Source organism: Muntiacus reevesi, chromosome 15 (genome assembly GCF_963930625.1).
Source record: "Muntiacus reevesi chromosome 15, mMunRee1.1, whole genome shotgun sequence".
Classification (NCBI taxonomy): Eukaryota; Metazoa; Chordata; class Mammalia; order Artiodactyla; family Cervidae; genus Muntiacus; species Muntiacus reevesi.
In genome coordinates, this window is record NC_089263.1 from 65,162,662 (window position 1) to 65,181,480 (window position 18,819).

Genomic DNA, 18,819 nt, shown 5'->3' on the forward strand with positions numbered 1-18,819 from the left:
CTGTCCTGTTTCAGGTTCATAGGTCTGCGTCCTGGGACACCGTGTGCGGTGTGCAGTGAGGTCACACAGGGAGCCCCCCAAGCCCCGAGCCCTGTGCTGCCCCTGCTTTGGGGACAGACCCGCTGCCTGCAGGGCTTCTGCTGGGGAACGTTCTAATTCGGGCTGGGCCGTGTGACTGGCCCGGCCCCAGCTGCCAGGCCTGGACAGGGCTGTTTATAGAAAAGCCCAACTCCCCCCGCCCTCCCCCAGGCATGCTGGCTATTTATAGACCGGGGCCTGGGGGAGCGGTGCCTCAGCCAGCACCTGGCTCTGGAGCCTGTCTGAACCCCCATGGCATTCCCCTGGCCCCCCGAGGCCTCCATCTCACACCTGCTGGCCCGGAGCCCCGGGTCTCACTTGGTCAGGGCTCGGGGCGGCAGCCCCCGCGCAGGCCCTTCAGCACCAGTGACAGACAGGGAAGCAGCCCACCGCTCCCCCGCTGGAGGTGGCGTCAGCAGAGCCCTCTCCAGACTCAGGGTGGGCATCCTGAGGCTCCACCCACACATCCGGAGACAAAGAGGAGACCCCCATCCCTCCCGCCCCGCCCACCCTCGGTCCCGCCTGCCTGCGCCCCCAGCCGCGCCGCCGGCCACACCCCGCGGCTCGCCCACCCTCAGCTTCTGCAGCTCTGCACCCAGCCCAGCTCCGGCAGATTCCCAGAGCCGGTGGCCCGGGGGCTGGGGGGATAGGAGCATTGCCCGTCCTATCACTGTCACCGAGGGAGGCCTGGCACCCGACTTGTACCCCGTGGTGTCCCCGTGTGAGACAAGAGGGACTCAGACACAGGGGCCAAGCGGCCTGCCCAGGGTCGGAGCCTGACACTGCCCAGGAGCCCTGGGGATGAGGCTGGGGAGGGAGAAGGGAGGGGGAGGATGGGGTGCGGCACAGCACACGGCGCCCACCCCCACCCCCGCCCCGGCTAGAATCCCTAACCCCCCACGAGGCTGTGACAGGACCAGGCAGGGAGTGTCTGGTCTCCCCCTGCCTCGGGCCTGGGAGCCCAGCGGCTCTCTGAGCACTGGGCAGAGGCCAGCGGGCAGACTCCGGGCTCCTCCGTACCAAGAGTCCCCCAGGAAAGGAACTAGAGGTAATGGCTCCCAGCCCCGAGGCAGGGGCCTCATAGACCACCCCTGCCCCCAGGGGCCTACCCGGGCATGTCTATGACTTGTAGGGCCAGTCATGTCCAAGCCCAAGTCCACCTAGGGTGTGCGGGCTGCAGGGCTGGGCAGGCCGTGCACTCAGCCGGGAACTCGGGAGCCCAGCAGACCACGTGCACCGTCTCTGGGCCCCCAGTCTCAGCACAGGCGGAGCAGGAAGGAAGTTTTGGGGTGGGGTCTCCAAGAGACCCGCTGTGGCCGGTGAGCACTGTGGCCGCCGTCCGCCGTGCCGGCCAGGTGACCTGAGACACCGTTGCTTCTCCCTGGACTCAGAGCCCTGAGAACCGAGGGCGGCTGGAGGGCAGCCGCACTCCTGGATGGGTGGAGCCCGTCTGCTGTGACAGGCAATGGGGGTCCCCGCCTGAGCAGGTGCACGAGGGGCGGGCTGTCCTCTCTGTGGCCACCAGAGGGCGCCCGCGCCAGGACGGGGTCCCGGGTTCACGGTGGGGCAGGTGCGCGCCCAGAGCGCCCCGCGTGGAACGCAAAGACGCAGCTCCCTTTGGGCCAATTGCACTCCCGCCCAGGAGGGGACCCCCGCGGTTTCTGGACCCCCGAACGTGGGTTAGCCGGGCCCAGGCCCCGCCACGGGGAGGACGAGTGCGATCGCTCCCAGGAGCATGCACGGGTCGCTCCAGCTTGGCAGCGCTGGAGGGACCCCGGAGCGCGCCTGCGGCCCGCGAGCCCCGCGGCCGGGCGCGCGGCCCCACGAGGCCCCGGGTGGCGGCGGGGGCGGGACCGAGGGCCCCGAGGTCTAGGCGGCGCGTCACGGCGCCCGAGAGCCCGCCCCGGCCCCGCCCCCCGCCCCGGGCCGGCTCCTTTTAATGGCGCGGCGCGCGGGTGCGGCGGGCTCTCGCGCGGCCCAGCGCAGAGGACGAGCCGAGCCAGCATGTCCGGGACCCGAGCCTCTAACGATCGGCCCCCCAGCGCGGGCGGCGTCAAGCGGGGGCGGCTGCAGCACGAGGCGGCGACCACCGGCTCCCGCGTGACCGTGGTGCTGGGCGCGCAGTGGGGGGACGAGGGCAAAGGCAAGGTGGTGGACCTGCTGGCCACGGACGCCGACATCATCAGCCGCTGCCAGGTGCGGGCGGGCGCCGGGCCCCTCCCCCACCCCGATCCGGGCGGACCCTGCCCTCCTGCCCTCCTGCCCCCCCAACACGCCCCTTGGACGCCTTCCCCCCAGGACACCCTCCCCAGTCGCCACCCCCACCCACTCGGGGCAGACCGTCTTCCCTCCCCCACCCTCCCCCAGGGACCCCGCCTTCCCCGCCGGCCCCACCCCCAGGGCCGTGGGCCAGGGGCAGAGCTATAAATACAAGTCGCTGAGTTGGGGACACCCGATCCTCAGGGGGTGGGGTGTGCCATGGGTGTGACACCGGGGCGGGCAGTGTGGGGGGCGAGGCGGGGACCCCAGGTCCCCAGTGGCTTGGAGGCCACCCAGACTCCGCACTTCCTCCTTCTGTCTGGGGCTCGGACAGAAGCTGGCTGACCACAAGGGGTCAGTGTGCGGGAGGAGGCTGCCGCCGGAACCCAGAGTGGGAGCCGGCATGGCCTCTCTGAGCGGAGGAGGGTCAGTCAAGCCGGGGCAGAGACCCGGGCAGGACTGCGGGCCGGGACCCGAAGGAGAAGAGGCAGGAGCCTGGGTCTTCTGGCCAGGGTGACCCCGAGGCTGGTGGTGCCACCCAAGACGCCAGACACAAGCTCTGTCCCCCGAGGGCCCCGGACAGGGCCTGTGCCCACTGCGGACTGCCCTCTGCACCTGTCTGTCGTCTCCTGCACCCCTCGGGCCGTGCTGCGCTGGCTGCTGTGGGCTGACTTACAGCTCGGGGTGCAGGGGGGTCGGTCTGGAGGGGTGCACTGCTTGCTGAGGCTCACAGCCCCGCGCAGGGAGGCTGCCAGAAGTGAGGAAGGGACGCCCTCTGGGCACCTCATGCCTGAGCTCCCGCCAGGCGAGGCCCAGCGCTCAGCACCGCCGGGGGGCCAGCACGCCTGCGGGGGCAGACGCTGCTCACAGGCTGACTGTGGGCTTCTGGAAGGTGCCTCCTGGGATGGCGGGAGCCTCCCACAGTCAGCCCCTCAGCCGCAGTGAGCAAGTCCACACCCCCTCCCCTGGCCCCTGGGCTGGTCGTGCGGTTCGTCTGCTGCACATCCCCTTGGGGGGCCTGCCTGCTCCAGCCGTGATGCTCAGGGCCCTCTGTGTGACCTGCCCACTCTGGCCAGCCTCACCCGCCCTCCTCGAAGTGACCTCGGGGCTTGGCAGGTGTCCATGAGGGCCCTCGCCTCGGAACCACCGGGCTCCCCGCTGTCGACGCAGTTCTGGAGGGAGGCCTTCTCTGCCCTGCCACCTGGGTGGGCAGGCCGGGCCCTGCCCTCGCCCGACGCTTGTGAGAGCCGTGACGGGAGCAACCAAGGGCAGAGCCGCCTGGAGCCCCCCACCCAAGCGGGCACCCACCTGGCACCCTCTCCCTGACCCAGCTTCTCCCTGAGATCCAGTCCTCCAGCTACCCTGGGAGCCCACCATGACCTCCCCTCCACCCTCTGAACAAGCTGGTGAGACGGGGAAACAGGACCAGAGCCGCTGAGCCGTTGGAATAAGCGGCACATATGGGTCCTCCCGCGTGCCACACCCGCCTGGCACCAGCGCTGCGCTCCGGCTGGCGCGGGGAGGGTCCAGCCCCTGCCCCGGGGAGGACTACTTTTCCTGGAGCCCAGCGTCTTGGCCTTCACACAGCACTTGGCCCCAGATCTGGGTCCAGCTCAAAGCGAGGGGCCAGGGCAGTGGGCAGCTGGCCGCAGAGTCACGTGTAGGGGGCAGCGTGGGCTGGGGTCCAGCCCTGCCTGGGTGGCTGTCTAGAAGGGCTGAAGCCAGTCAGCCCCAGTGACCAGAAGGGTCGCCTGGCCTGTCACCTGGGCTTGGGGTCATCCCAAGCGGCAGCCACCACCCCGGTGGCCGGCCAGGGCTCTGGTCCTGCTGCTGCTCCACCCCCCCCCCCCAGGCTGGTCTTCCCTCTCGGCTTCGTTCCACCTGGGAAGCCCTCCGCGCGCCTTTGGCTGCCTGGTTTATGGGAACTCACTTTCCACCTACCCAGAGGCGCCCCCAGTGGTCACCCTCAATTCACCCCATCTCAGTGGTTTGGAGCCCGTGGTCAGCATGCACCCCAAGACCCCCAAGACCTTCCTTAGGGTCCAGAGACTGGGCCTTAGACCCCTGCTGTTCTGTTTGCCTCCCCCTCCCCGTGTGGGTGGCGCCCGACCTTCCCCCCAGCGTCGGGAGGCCCCCTGCAGCCTGGGCGCAGGTCCGGGGGCTGCTCCGGGCCCGCGGCCCCCGGGCTCCCTTCTCCCCTCACCCCCCGCCCAACGCCCCTTCCCTCTTCCTGGCGCAGGTCCCTCTGCAGCTACGCGACCCCAGAGACGCCCGGCCTCCCTCCGCCCTTTGCCGGCCTCGGCCTCGGGCCGCGAGCTCCGCCCACTCCCTGGAAGACCCCGCCCCTGCGCCGGGCTTTCTCTTGCGGTGCCCGCGGGCATCCTTCGTGCTGTTTGGCGTCCCCCCGGCCCCCGCCCAGATGGGAGCCCGAGAGCCCACGCGCCTGGCCTGCCTGTCAGGGCCCCGGTCACGCCCTTCCCACGCGCGACCTGTCCCTCCGTTTCCAGTTACCTTCAGCAGGCTTTGGGCCCACCCACGGCCCTGAGGCCTCAGGGCGCCCCGGCAGGATTTACATACAATTCTCCCCTCCAAGGGCAGGGAGGCGGCTCGGTGCCGGAGTCCAGGGCGGGATGCCCGGGTGTGCGCCCTCAGCTCCCGGGAGCTGTGGCCAAGCGCATGGTGGTCTCACTCCTGCGGGGTAAGGGGCCGCATCCTGTGACTTGTTGGCGCCCTGGGATCTCTCTCCCTGGGAGAGAGACCGGGAATGCCCCCCGCCTGGAACCCCAGGCCAGCCCAGGAGCCTCCCGGGTCGGGGGCTGTGGGGGAGACCGCCGGTGGTGCCTCCGCGTGTGCACCCTCTGATGACACCTGTCCCCCAGCAGAGGCTCCAGGGGGACAGTCTCCGCAGGGTCACCTGGGCAGTCGTGGCCCTGGGCAGGGAAGACCTGTGCGCCCACCTGGGGGCCCTGCCCTCCTCCTTCTAGGCCTCACTCCGGTGCCTCACACGCAGAGCAGTTTGGGGTGAACCGATGATAGGGTCCCGCAGAGCAGACACCCAGAAAGAGCCGCGCGAGGACTGCCTGGGCGCGCGACCTCCACGCTTTCACCCAGACCACGGTGGGGGTGGGGGCAGTTCACAAGGCTCTCCACTCCGAGGGCAGACCCCTGGCTGCTGCCTGCTGGGCACGCTCCTGAGAAAACCCACTTCTCCGTGCCGCCCAGAGGCTCCGCCTCCGCCCGCGGCCACGCCCAGGCCCGGGAGCAGAGTCACAGCCTCGGAGACCTGCCGCCCCGCACCCACTCTCTGTGCCTTCTTCGCCCACTCTGCACTGGCTCCAAAGAGGGTGGGCTGGCAGGACGCCTGCAGAGACAGGCTGGTCAGATCTCGGAGTGGGCCGGCCTTGGCCTTGGTCCCGTTCCTGTGTCCGTGAGCGAGAAAGGCCCACTTGCTTAGATTCCTGCTGCTCGGGCGGCACCTGGTGGCATCCACTGGGGACTTTGAGTGCCCGGCCAGGCTGTGGGGGCGGCGTCAGCGTCCCTGTGGACTCTGAGCTGGCTGTGCCTGCCCCGAGGCTCCATCACGGAGGGGAGAGCCTGGAGGGAGGCAGAGTTCCGAGGGAGCCCCCGGGCACACAAGAGGAGTGAGGCCGGCTCCCGGTCACTCCGGATCCTCCAGAGCCTGTCCACCTGGGGGGACAGGGAGACAGCACAGCCCGGGAGTGAAGGCGCTGAGGGGGCCGCCAGGCTGGACCTGGGACTCTGAATCGGCTGTCCCTCTAGGTGGCTTTTCCCTGCCATGCCCCACAGCTCTCCCGGCCTGTGGACTGCAGACCACAGCAGGGCTGGGTCGTTAGGAGTGGGGGGTGGTATATCCCTGCCCTGACCTCACACGCACCCCGGGCAAGGGCAGACGGGGGTCTCTGGGGCGGTTGCCTGGACCTCTGCAGAGCTGCCAGGAGGGACGCCCTCAGGTCAGTGGGTCCCAGGCTCAACGTCCAGGGCTGGCTCACACCCCTGGGAGTGGACCGTGGCCTGACGCCTGGGCCCTGTAGCCGGCGGGGGTCGTTTGCTGCCCACGGACCCACGGCGGCCTGCGCCTGTTCCTAGGCACTGGTGTTTACCGCAAACAAAGGTGGGCTGCGCTCGGCCCAGCTGACACTGGCGCTGGGCACTTGAGAACAAGGGAGGGGAGCAGGGTGTCTGGGCCCCCACCGTGACAGGCAGGACGTGGCTGGGGGCGGTTCTGGCTCACAGGGAGAGCGTCTGCCGGCAGGCCGTCGGCCCGCCCCCCGGTCTCCCTGGAAGCTCCTTTTCTGGGACCTCGGGTCCCCCCACCCCTCCGCCAGGCTGCCCCACCTACAGTGGCCAAGGGGGCCGTGGGCATGAACTGCACAGAGAACCTCGTGTGCGGGGAGGCACTGCACGTGTCCCGAGGCAAGGGCAGAGTAAGGATGGGGCCTCTGGGGGGGCCCCGTGACCCCAAAACCCCAGCCCTCAGTCACAGTGCCTCAGATGTTCAAGGCTGAGCCCACCGCCTCTCCCCCCGCACCCCTCTCCCCGCCGCATCTGGTCAGCATCGCGCCCTCCGCCCCAGCAGCCCCCTGGGGTCCCTTACTTGGTGGCCCACCCACCCGCTTCGCTGCCAGCTGGCTCCATCCTGAGGCCCTGTGGCCCGGCTCTGTGCCGCCTCTGCCTGTGGGCCCCCCCTTGGCCCCCTTCCCGCCGTCGGCGGCTCAGAGCCTGTGGTCGGTTCCCACGGGGAGCACCGGGCTCAGGCACCCGGGGGCGGCAGGCCGGCCTCCAGGGTGAGCGGGCCATGGGACAGGGCCCAGTCGTGCAGCAGGGGCCCTAGGACGCACACCAGGACCCAGTGACCCCAGGGGTCATTAGAGGCAAGCCTGCCCCCCCTCCAACCCCGGGGTCATTCCAGACAGGCCTCCGCACATGCGCGTGACACACGGAACACTCGGTGTCTGCAGGGCCGTCGGGGGGCGCCTGGGACGGAGGCTGGGAAAGGGGCGTTGAGGGGAGGTCGGGCTCCGGCCGCTCTCCTTAAACTTGCCCGAGTGTGAAGTGAGGTCCAGGGCCGGGTCTCCCCCTGACCCCCACCTGGGCCGTTTCCGTGGGGGAGACGGGAGGTGTAGGTGCCCCTGGGGGAGGACACGGCCCTCGTTCGGCCGGGCCTGGCCAGGCAGGGAGCGGCCACGTGCATGCGGGACTCGTCTCTCTGCTGGGTCCTGAGGGGCATGGGTGCTGGAACCCTCACAGCCAGTGGCCATCGCCTCCTCTGCCAGCCAGGAGGACAGCGGGGCGTGGGGGGCGGCGGCCCAGCCATGGAGGGGCCCCACAGATACGCGAGTGCCTTTGCAGCAGGTGGGGCTGGCGGGGCTCCAAGGCCCCCTGACCTGGGCAGCAGCCAGGACGCGTCCCCTCCCTGGGCCCTGCTCACTGGCTCCAGGGCCCCACGTTGGGGCCTGCACTGGCCTCTGTGCCCAGACCTGGGGCTGGAGGCTGGCTTCCCTCCTGAGTGGGGCCTCCTCCTGGCTCCCCCTCCCACCCCAGTGGGCCTCAGGATGGCTTTTCCCTCTTTATTCCCAGATGGGAGGCGCAGGCCCACGGGGGGGCCTGGTGTTGCACGCTGGCTCCTGGTCCCGAAAAGGCTGTGCTGCCTGCCCGCCCTCTGCCCCCCCGGAGTTCAGGCTGTGCGGCAGCGGGGCCTGAATCTGTGCTCCCCACATCATCCCTGCGTCAGAGGAGGAACCCCAGAGGGAGTCGTGGGCGGGCAGGCAGGGCTCTGAGCCCGTGGAGGCTTCAGGGGCTGCACTGAGCGGGCCTCTCCGGAGTGTCAGCCCAAGGCGGTCCTGGGTGTGGGGGCCAGCCTGCCTCTTGGACCCAGTGCCCTGGCCAGGCCCTGGCACCCCAGACACGCATCGGAGGCAGCCACGGGGCCAGGCTCCCCACGTCCCAGCAGAGATGGCGTCTCATGCTCCTGCCACCCGGGCGGCCTGGGCGGGGGCGGGGCTCCTGAGCGCCTGCCTTTGAGCTGCCCCAGCGAGCCAGGTGCCGGGCAGGCCTCCCGGGGTGGATGCTGACCCGGTTTCTGTCCCCAGGGGGGCAACAATGCTGGCCACACCGTGGTGGTGGACGGCAAGGAGTACGACTTCCACCTGCTGCCCAGCGGCATCATCAACACCAAGGCCGTGTCCTTCATCGGTGAGTGCCCGCCCCCGCCGCGGCCCTGCGAGCCCTTGGGTGTGAGCAGGACAGGCCTGGACGCCATCGAGCCCGGGGGTCCATACGCAGACTGGACGCAGCGGGGCGCGGGGCTGGGCCCGGAGGGTCAAGGTTCCAGCCCCACGGGGACCCTCGCAGAGGCCTCTGATCTGGGGGCCCCGCCTCAGTGCCTGGGCTGGAGCCCAGGACCCCCTTCTCCCCACGCCTGGGACGGAGGGATGGACGGAGGGCGCAGGAGGCTCCCCAGAGCGCTCAGACTCCCCGGGTGTGTGTGTGTGCACGCCTGCAGGCGTGTGTGTGAGCGAGCGTGTGCGTGTGCATGCGTGTGTATGCAAGTGTGGGTGTCACGTGTGTGAGTCTGTGTGCGTGTGTGCATGCCTGTGAGAGTGTGTGCGCGTGTGATACCCGTGGGTGAGTGTGCGAGCGGCGTGGGTCTGTCTCCCTGTGGGTCGGCGTGGGGCTCTCCGTGGGCAGCTGTCCCCCGCCCTCCTCCAGCCCACCCCTTCCCGTCGCCCTCTCCCGCCCACCCCTCCGGGAGCTTCGGGGACCTTCCCTTCCGGCTCTTTCCACGACTGAGCAGGGCCACACACGTGGCCCACTGCCCCGCCCCCCAGGACGCAGGGCTGGCACCGCAGGCATGTGCCCGCTGGTGGCGCGGGTCCAGCCCTGGGTGTGAGCCCAGGGACGCTACAGCGGCAGTGGGCCTGCCAGGCGGTGGGCATTCAGGCTGAGCGGGAAGGGGCAGTGACCCACAGGCTTCTCCGTGGGTGCGGACTGGGCCCCAGTGGAGGGTGAGGACTCCAGCTCACCCAGGACCCCGCACCCAGGGGCCAAGTGTCTGCCCCAGGAGGCTGCTGGGCGCCACTGGGTGGGAACCCGGCCAAGGAGGCAGCGCTCGCTGCGGGGAGGGGAGAGGGGGTCTGCCCGGTGGCCCGGGAGCCGGGAGCATAAGCAGGGTCAGCCCAGCCAGCCGCTGCTGGGAGCCCCTCGGCAAGGGTGGGAGGTGCGGGCGCTTACGCGGCCCCTACCAGGCCCTGACCCCTGGCCATCTCGGGGCTCCTGGCATTTAGATGACCTTTCATGCTCGATGTGGCCGGCTGCCTCTGAGCCACTCCCGTCTGGGCCTGTGTCCCGTCTCCCTCCGCCAATCCCAGCGCCCAGGGGACGCGCCCCCCGGGGAAGGCTACGGGGGCCCCACCCGGTGGGCTTTGGTCTCAGAGGAAGGGGCAGCCTTGGCTTCAGCCTGCACCCCTGCTGAACTCGTGGCCGTGGCGAGCCGCCTCCTTGCCTGGAGTTGCCACCCGCCCTCTGCAGAACCCCCTTTAGTTTTACGGGGATGGGGAGGCCTGGCTCCCGAGACCAAACAGCTGGAGGCTGTTTCTCCCTGCTGCCGGCTTTCCCGTTTCTGTGCCGTGTAAATCAAGCACGACGGCTCTATTGAGGTATAACTTACGTACCATGAAACGCACCCCGCGAGGGTAGGACGGTGCATCCGTCCGGCTCAGTTCTGGAATACCTTCGCCCTCCTGAAGGCCTCCCCCAGCAGCCGCTCATCTGCTCTCTGTAAATGAAGGCTTTTGTTTGGACCATTTTTTATTGTGATAAAGTACACATAATATAAACGTTCCATCTTTCATAAAACAAAATTTATTTTATGTAAATCCATGTATTTTCTTCTAAATTTTATGCCATACTTCCTTTCTGCATATTCAGATTCTCTCTATTTTATGAAACAATGGCCACACAGCTTTTTTGTAAATGCCCTTTCATGGCAAAACAGTTGGCAACCCCAGATCCGTGCACTGATTTTTTTTTTAAACGTGGAATCTTCTCAGAAGCCCTGGGCAGCTCAGCGGTCACCTGAGAGCTGAGTCTGGGGAGGGGACAGGCACATCTGAGTTGACCAGATGTGAGCTGACCACATCTGAGCTGACCCTGACCCACCACACAGCTGACAGCGAGCTATGTGACGATCAGGGAACGTTGGCCCAGCATGCAATTTAACCACTTATTTCTTCCGAATTGCATCCTGGGAATTTAGCATCTTAATGAGGATTATTAAGCTCCTCATGGCAAAAATAAATTTTCCATCTTAACCATTTTTAACCGTCCAGTTCAGTAGCCTCGAGTACATCCGTGTTGTCATGCAGCATCACCGTGTCCGTCTGCACAGCTCTGTCTTCTCCCTAAACAGAAACTCTGTCTGCCCCGAACTCTCACTCCCCTCCCTCCCCTCGCCCCTGGGCCCCAGCACCCTGCCTTCTGTCCTTGCGGGTCTGACTCCTCCAGGAACCTCGTACAAGGGGGTCACACAAGAATGTCCTTTAGTGTCTGCCTTACTTCACTTCATTTATTTATTATTTATTTCACAGGGGGGCTTCCCTGCTGGCTCAGATGTTAAAGCATCTGCCCTGCCATGCAGGAGACCCAGGTTCAATCCCTGGGTGGGGAAGATCCCCTGGAGAAGGGACTAGTTACCCACTTCAGTATTCTTGCCTGGGGAATTCCATAGACAGAGGAGCCTGGCTGTGGTCCATGGGGTCACAAAGAGTCAGACACGACTGAGCGACGAACACTTCCACACTTTACGTAGAGTATTTGAAGTTCATCCGTGTGGAGGCCTGTGGCAGCATTCCCTTCCTTTTCACGGCTGTATAATAATCCCGCCATGCGGTTGTACCACATTTTCTTTATCCATCATTGATGTCCACTGACAGACTGCCGGATTGTTCCCCCATCTTAGCCATCATGAACGATGTAGCTGTCAGCATGAGGGCGTGAATTTCACAGAGTTTTAAGTGTGAAGTCCCTCTGTCTGTGACCCAGCTCAATCTCGTGTCCATGTGTCGCAGGCAATGGAGTGGTTGTCCACTTGCCGGGCTTGTTTGAAGAAGCAGAGAAGAACGAGAAGAAAGGTAGGTCCATGTCCCAGCGGAGCCGCCCCGCCTGGGCCTGCTGACCCTGCTCACACCGGAAGCCTGAGAGCAAGCACGCAGTCCAGGGGCCCCAGACTTTGGCTTCAGGCCACAGCCTCGTTGTCACAGGCACGCTTTCATGACACTGGGGACCGGTGACACCAGGAGTTGCAGACTCAGGCTCTCCAGGACTTTGCCCCTGATGTCCCGAGACTGGGGGCGGTGGGGCCGACATCCCTGCAGGGAAGGGGTGGTCCCCGGGGGCTGGTCAGAGGCAGGAGGCGGGCAGGCGGTGACCAAAGCCGCCAGCCAGGCATGCAGGCAGGCGGGCCCCCGGTGGTTGTCAAGAGGCAGGTGGGCAACACACAGCCCTGAGCTGCCCTGGAGGAAGCGGAGCCTCCGCCTCAGGTCCCAGGCTCAGCACAGGCACGAAAGGAGGCAGCGGGCCCTGGCCCTGGAACATGGGCTCGGGGAGGCGCTGGGACGGAGCCCGTGAGGAGATAGCTGCCCGTGGGGATGCGAGTGGATGTCCCCAGGTCCCCAGGGGCAGGCCCGTCGCCGACCGCGTGCTATGTCCACAGGCCTGAAGGACTGGGAGAAGAGGCTCGTCATCTCTGACCGGGCCCACCTCGGTGAGTCCCGGGGCTTCCCCCCCCGCCTGTGAACACGTGACCCTGGGCGCCCCCCCAGGCCTTCTCCGAGGTTCTCCTGGGGGTGCCGGGTCTGGATGACTGCCAGCACAGGCAGATGGGGAAACTGAGGCCTGGGGGAGGGGCCCGTGGTGTCCCCAGAAGCCCCGTAACCATCTCTCTCTCCCGCCTGCCCGCCCGGCAGTGTTCGACTTTCACCAGGCAGTGGATGGGCTCCAGGAGGTGCAGCGGCAGGCCCAGGAGGGCAAGAAGTGAGTGGCGTCTGCGCTGCCCCCGGGCCTCGAGTCCGCGGCCGGACAGTTGGGAGCATGTCGGGTGGGGGGTGCCGTGCGTCCACCAGAGACCCGAGGACAGCGTCCGTCAGTTCACCCTGCGCCTCCCCAGCCCTGAAGCCCAGGCGAGCCGCCTCTCCCCGGGGCCGTGCGGTCCTCCCCAGGGCCACCCCCGGGAGCGCCCGTGCCGTCCGTCACCTGCCGCGCCGCCCACCGCCCCTGCTGGAGTCCCAGGCCAGCCTTGACCGCAGCTCCACTGGGCGCCAAAGCCTGCCCGCGGTGGCCCGTCATGGTTCTCCAGAGTCGTTCACTGCAGTGGGCCAGGGACAGTGTCAGAGCCGGGACGGGAGTGACGCAGACCAGAACCCTCCTTCTCACACACGTGTGCCCACAGGCGCACACCAGTGCATGCATGTGCATAGATCACACACACTGCCGTGCACACTCAGAGGGACACACATGTACGCACAGCACGCGCTCACACGCAAGTGCACACATGCTCGCATGTAAACATGCACTCACAAGCGTGCGCGCACACACAGGGCTCGGCCACACAGGGGCGACGCTGGGCCTCCCCGTTCGCTCCTGGGCTGGGCTGTGGTGGGCAGTGGGCACAGCGTGGCCCTGCTAGGCTGCAGTTCTGAGGAGATGGAGGTGCCCAGGGCAGCAGCCTCAGTGCCGGGCAGAAGGCAGCCGGGCCAGGAAGGGCACTGCCGGTCACTGGGCCTCAGGGGGCCACGGGAGGGGCAGGGCCGGGACTTGGACCCACGTGCTGCCCCGCAGCTCCCGGTCTCGGGAGCTGGCTGTCAGAGGCGTCCAGGGGTTCCCACGGCCACCCAGCCCCCGGGGCTGTGGCTGGGAAGGGCCCTCGGGCATCGCCCGGCTCGACCTTGGTTTATGGGGGTGGACGCTGAGGGCTGGCTGAGGGTTGGCCGGGGGGCCCCGGGTTCCCAGGCTCCTCCCCCAGTTCCGGCAGGCCCGCCTGGTCCCCCTGGGCTCATGGCCCTTGGCCTGTCTTCCAGCATCGGCACCACCCGGAAAGGGATCGGGCCAGCCTACTCGTCCAAGGCCGCCCGCACCGGCCTCCGCATCTGTGACCTCCTGTCCGACTTTGATGAGTTCTCCACCCGGTACCTGACCCGTCCCCGGCCCTGGGCTGGGGGAGGCCGGGCCAGGGAGGCGGGCGCGGGGCTCCGGGGAGGCGGGGTGGCCGTCACTGTCGCTTCCGCAGGTTCAAGAACCTGGCGCAGCAGCACCAGTCCATGTTCCCCAGTTTGGAAATCGACGTGGAAGGTCAACTCAAAAGGCTCAAGGTAGAGCTGAGCACCCGGTGTCCCAGCTCACTGCTAGAGGGATGGAGCGGGCGGGAGACAGGAGGATGTCCGCACGGAGCCCTTCTGGAAACCTCCAGGGCCAGACCCCAGCTCCTCCAGCCTCGTCTGGCGCTCTAGATGTAGACGGGATGGACCCACAGGGATATGTGCAGACACCCTCGCTGGGCAGGAGTTTGCTGGAAGACAGAGGCTGTGGGGAGGAGGCCAGAGCTGGGTGGACCCCCTTCTTGCATCCTGGCCTCTTCTCCCAGGGCTTCGCTGAGCGGATCCGCCCCATGGTCCGAGACGGCGTTTATTTCATGTACGAGGCGCTCCACGGCCCCCCCAAGAAGATCCTTGTGGAGGGCGCCAACGCAGCCCTCCTTGACATTGACTTCGGTACGTCCCCATCCAGAGCCCCACGAGCCCTGCCTTTTCTGTCTACCGAGGAGACAGCTGTGGTGGGCTCGCCTTCCACCCAAACTGCCCTCTGTGCTCTGGAAACAGTCATACTGCCCTCTGCCCGTAACTTCAGCCGGGAGGGGAGAAGAGAGGCTAGGTTGGGGAGGAGGGATGGGGATGAGGGGGGATGAGGGAGGGGGATGAGGAGGATGAGGGATGGAGATGAGGGCGATCAGGGGGCATGGGGGATGGGGGATGAGGGATGGGGATGGGGGGATGAGGGATGGAGATGAGGGGGGATGAGGGATGGGGATGAGGGGGATGAGGGAGGGGGATGAGGGATGGAGATGGGGGATGAGGGAAGGTGTGGAGGATGAGAGAGGGGGTTGAGGGGGATGAGAGGGGGATGGGGGATGAGGGAGGGGTGAGGGAGGGGGATGAGGGGGAGGAGGGATGGAGATGGGGGATGAGGGAGGGGGATGAGGGGGATGAGGGATGGAGATGGGGGGATGAGGGATGGAGATGAGGGGGGATGAGGGATGGAGATGAGGGGGGATGAGGGATGGAGATGAGGGGGGATGAGGGGGATGAGGGAAGGGGATAGGGGATGGAGATGAATGGAATGAGGGATGGAGATGAGGGGAATGAGGAATGGAGATGAGGAAGAATGAGGGATGGAGATGAGGGGGGATGAGGGATGGAGATGAGGGGGGATGAGGGATGGAGATGAGGGGGATGAGGGATGGAGATGAGGGGGGATGAGGGGGATGAGGGAAGGGGATAGGGTATGGAGATGAAGGGAATGAGGGATGGAGATGAGGGGAATGAGGAATGGAGATGAGGGGGAATGAGGAATGGAGATGAGGGGGATGAGGAATGGAGATGAGGGGGGATGAGGGATGGAGATGAGGGGGGATGAGGGATGGAGATGAGGGGGGATGAGGGGGATGAGGGAAGGGGATAGGGGATGGAGATGAAGGGAATGAGGGATGGAGATGAGGGGAATGAGGAATGGAGATGAGGGGAATGAGGAATGGAGATGAGGGGGGATGAGGAATGGAGATGAGGGGGGATGAGGGAGGGGGATGAGGGAGGGGGATGAGGGGGGATGAGGGGGGATGAGGGATGGGGATGAAGAATGGAGATGAGGGGATATGAGGGATAGGGATGAGGGGGATGATGGGGATAAGGGAGGGGGATGAGAGATGGGGATGAGGAAGAGACCGGCTGGGTCCGGAAGCTCTGACTGCCCCACCTGGGCCTCTGTCCCTGCTGTCCCAGGCCCAGGGACACACCAGCCCCGAGGCTGCCTGGTGCAGGCAAGGCACCCACCGTCCAAGCCCGAGGGCCTCTCCCCCCCGCCCAGCTCACACACACAGCACCGTGTGTCGGCCCTGCCCCCTGGATGGCCCCTGGGACCACCGGGGTGACCCCGCGCCAGGGTTCCTGCGGGGTGGCAGCCCGACTGACTCTGTCTCGCAGGGACCTACCCCTTTGTGACGTCCTCCAACTGCACGGTGGGCGGCGTGTGCACCGGCCTGGGCATCCCGCCCCAGAACATAGGTGAGGTCTACGGCGTGGTCAAGGCCTACACCACACGCGTGGGCATTGGCGCCTTCCCCACCGAGCAGATCAACGTGAGTCCCCAGCCCTGAGGGACGTGCACGGGCAGCTGGTGGAGGGGCGGGGGAGGCCACAGAGAAGATGCTGAGGCTGCAGCCGCAGCCACCCCCCCACCACGTGACTGTCCCGCGGAGCCCCTGGCTCAGGAAGGACCCTGAAAGCCTTCTCTCTGGCCCGGCCTGGGCGCCCGGGCTGCCTTCCTCCTGGGGCTGAGCGAGCCTGGGTTTGGTCCCAGCTGGGCGAGAGCAGGGCAGGAGCAGTGCCCCACCTCACCCCAGCAAACTGCCCTGCAGCCTCTTGGGTGTCTCTGGGCGCTCAGGACGGCCCCCACCTTCCTCTCCCTGGCCTTGTGCCTGCGAGGCTGGAGGGACACGAGGCTGCTGTCCTGAGCAGGCGCGCGGGGGCCAGAGCAGGAAGGGGTCGTGCTGGGCAGGGTTGTGAACCCCGGAGAAAGAAGCACAAAATAAGCACACAGCCTGCTCGAGGGCAGCTGCGGGGTCTGGCGGATCCACCCTCACCTGCCCACGGGGCTAGGACGGGGCCTGCGGTCATGAGGCTCAGCTGGGGCAGGCATGCCCGGGGCGGGTGAGCAGGCGTGAAGAGGGGTGGTCATCAGGGGCCGTGGGAGGGCGGGGCAGGAGGCCGGCTCGGGCTCCATCTCCGCAGCCCCTGGGCCCTCTCTGTCGCCCCGCAGGAGATCGGGGACCTGCTGCAGAGCCGCGGCCATGAGTGGGGCGTGACCACGGGCAGGAAGCGGCGCTGCGGCTGGCTGGACCTGATGATCCTGAGATATGCCCACATGGTCAACGGATTCACCGCGTGGGTGGTGATGAGGCGGCCCACTCCCCGCCCTGGGCACCTGTCCCCCGGGGACCCAGCCCCAACTCCCCAGACGCCACAGGAGCAGGGCAGCCGGGCTTCGCAGCTCAGGGCCATGGTCCTCCCCACACAGGATGACCTCGCCCCGGGGAGACCCCTCCACACAGCGAGGCCTCTGGGGGGTGATGGGGAGGGCTGTCCAAGGCACCTTGGGGCCAGCCCTGCACCGGCTCCTGAGCACAGACAGGGAACGAGACATCGTGAGCCCAGAGGGCGTCCCACTCCCAGAAGCGGTGCAGACGGCTCTCCTGGAGCCAGCGAGTCCATGCTGCCAGACCCTCCGCTGAGCCGGGCCCAGCCTGCCATCCAGACCCCTGTTCTGCTGGGCCGTGGGGACGGGGCAGTGCTGGGCTCCCGACCTACCCGTCGTGGGCTCGGCCATCCTGCGTCCTAGTCCCGTGAACAGGAGGAGCGAGGGGTGGGGCTGGGCGGGAGCAGCGTTGGTGGCTGACCGCCCCTCGGCTTCTCTGTGCTCTGGGCAGGCTGGCCTTGACGAAGCTGGACATCCTGGACACCCTGGACGAGATCAAGGTCGGCGTGGCGTACAAGCTCGGCGGGAAGCGGATCCCCTACTTCCCAGGTGCGGGCGCCGCCGCCCTCCTTCCCTTGGCCACTGGTCTCGGGCGGAAGGGACAGCGTGTGCGTGTCGGTCACGCGGGGGAGCCCCGGTCGGAGACTCTTCCCACTTCTGTCTGCAGCAGGTTGTCACCCCGACCGGAGGCCTGCGCGTCCGCGCTCTGGGGGGGGCTCAGAGGGACTCAGGGGCCACCCTGACCCCAAGACCCTGGGGAACCCCCAGGGTCAAGGCTCACCTCCCCGGAGCTGGGGACTCACCTGAAATAGCAGACATGGGCTCTGGACGCTCCAAGTGCTGGACCAACAGGAAGATGATGTTGACCTAAGAAAACACATGTGTCTGGTTGGACTTTTTAAGGCCTCCCTGAAGTTTCTGTCACCAAGCGAGTGTCCCTTCTAGAAAGCGTAAAGGCAGCGATGCTTTCCTGGCTTCACAGTTGCCTGTGCGTCTGGCCTGGGGTCACGGATGACCCCACCCCTGCCCCCGCTGCCCCCAGCATGCGTGTGCAGCCTCCTGGCTGTGGGAGCCCCGCGCGTCCTCTCGGCCAGCGTCCCCAAGACCGACTGACTCTGAGCTCCGAGAGGACACAGCCGGGGAGCGCTGGGACTCAGGGCGTGTACTTGCGGTAGACAGCTCCTTCCAGCAATTTCAGACCACAGGGGTGGTTGGCGTCTGCTGTGAGGCTGGGAGTCCAGACCAAGTGGGATCCTTGCCCTGGGGAGGGGAACATAAGATTCTTCAGGAACCCTAACACTGCAGGACCTCAAATCCCCTTGGACATGGGGACCTCAGAACTCCTCAACTGAGGTGTCCCCTGGAATCCAGGGCCAGGATGCCGTGTCCCCTGGGCTGGAAGAGGAATAGGCAGCGTCCCAGAACCAGCCCCCAGCCCTGAGAAGATCAGGCAGGGCCACTTGCCTTCTCTGCCCCCGAGCCCTGGGGCAAGCAGACCCCAGGCTGGGGTCCCAGGCCCGTGTCCGTGTGGACGTTGGCGGCATGTGGCTCACCCGGCCTGTGTCCGCAGCCAACCAGGAGATCCTGCAGAAGGTGGAGGTGGAGTATGAGACGCTGCCAGGGTGGAAGGCGGACACCACGGGCGCCCGGAAGTGGGAGGACCTCCCCCCGCAGGCCCAGAGCTACATCCGCTTCGTGGAGAACCACGTCGGAGTGGCAGGTGGGTGCCCTGCGTCCGGCCACCCCCTCCACCCGCCTCACCCCGGGCTAAACCTCCCCTTCCCCTTGCAGTGAAATGGGTTGGTGTCGGCAAGTCCAGAGATTCGATGATCCAGCTGTTTTAGGCAAAGCCGGAGCTGACCCCAGCGGGCCATGCCATGTAGCCACGTCGTGTCCTTTCCTCGGCTGGCAGAACCAACGCCGTAAACAAAGAGATTTGAAAGCTATTTTCTGTACTTTTGTATTTCTCTTTAAGCCTTCAGCCCAACCCACTGATTTCTACAAAAACTTGAAACATCTGAAAGCCAGTGTTGTGTACATTTTTTTAAATCCTGCTATTTCACATCAGCTCAAACCAGAGCCCTTTTCTGGCTCATGAACTGTCACGTGGTTGTCTATGCAGTTGGAGCCTCTGAGCAATAAACAAATCCCACAGCCTCTGAA

The 18,819-nt window shown here is 66.7% G+C and overlaps 2 protein-coding genes across 3 annotated transcripts; one reads left to right on the forward strand and one right to left on the reverse strand.

Annotated features, from left to right (window-relative positions):
• The first annotated feature begins 1,995 nt into the window (after nucleotides 1-1,995).
• ADSS1 (adenylosuccinate synthase 1) lies at nucleotides 1,996-18,819 on the forward strand. The gene is made up of 13 exons (XM_065906858.1): nucleotides 1,996-2,274; nucleotides 8,448-8,550; nucleotides 11,424-11,486; nucleotides 12,068-12,118; nucleotides 12,321-12,387; nucleotides 13,431-13,538; nucleotides 13,640-13,721; nucleotides 13,994-14,120; nucleotides 15,606-15,760; nucleotides 16,441-16,565; nucleotides 17,108-17,205; nucleotides 18,227-18,376; nucleotides 18,448-18,819. Exons 1-13 carry the CDS (start codon nucleotides 2,083-2,085, stop codon nucleotides 18,498-18,500), a joined length of 1,374 nt encoding a protein of 457 aa, XP_065762930.1. The 5' UTR covers nucleotides 1,996-2,082; the 3' UTR covers nucleotides 18,501-18,819.
• On the reverse strand, nucleotides 13,547-18,247 carry LOC136147441 (uncharacterized). 2 transcript variants are annotated; one of them, XM_065906859.1, is made up of 5 exons: nucleotides 18,121-18,247; nucleotides 17,823-17,916; nucleotides 17,460-17,523; nucleotides 16,989-17,141; nucleotides 13,547-13,918 (listed from the first exon to the last, which is right to left on the reverse strand). In XM_065906859.1, exons 1-5 carry the CDS (start codon nucleotides 18,198-18,200, stop codon nucleotides 13,755-13,757), a joined length of 555 nt encoding a protein of 184 aa, XP_065762931.1. In that variant the 5' UTR covers nucleotides 18,201-18,247; the 3' UTR covers nucleotides 13,547-13,754. The 2 variants fall into 2 exon arrangements, with proteins under 2 accessions (XP_065762931.1, XP_065762932.1); XM_065906860.1 differs by lacking the exon at nucleotides 13,547-13,918 and adding an exon at nucleotides 15,656-15,795 and having other exon boundaries at nucleotides 17,771-17,916.

Excerpts from the sequence above, each read along its gene's own strand:
- ADSS1 (XM_065906858.1), top strand. The coding sequence starts at position 2,083 with ATGTCCGGGACCCGAGCCTCTAACGATCGGCCCCCCAGCGCGGGCGGC. Across the intron at positions 11,487-12,067 it reads AGAGAAGAACGAGAAGAAAG|GCCTGAAGGACTGGGAGAAG; the intron begins GTAGGTCCATGT and ends CTATGTCCACAG. Across the intron at positions 13,722-13,993 it reads GTCAACTCAAAAGGCTCAAG|GGCTTCGCTGAGCGGATCCG; the intron begins GTAGAGCTGAGC and ends CTCTTCTCCCAG.
- LOC136147441 (XM_065906859.1), bottom strand. The coding sequence starts at position 18,200 with ATGCCGCCAACGTCCACACGGACACGGGCCTGGGACCCCAGCCTGGGG. Across the intron at positions 17,917-18,120 it reads AGGGCTCGGGGGCAGAGAAG|GGCAAGGATCCCACTTGGTC; the intron begins GCAAGTGGCCCT and ends TCCCCTCCCCAG. Across the intron at positions 17,524-17,822 it reads GAAGGAGCTGTCTACCGCAA|GTCAACATCATCTTCCTGTT; the intron begins GTACACGCCCTG and ends GTGTTTTCTTAG.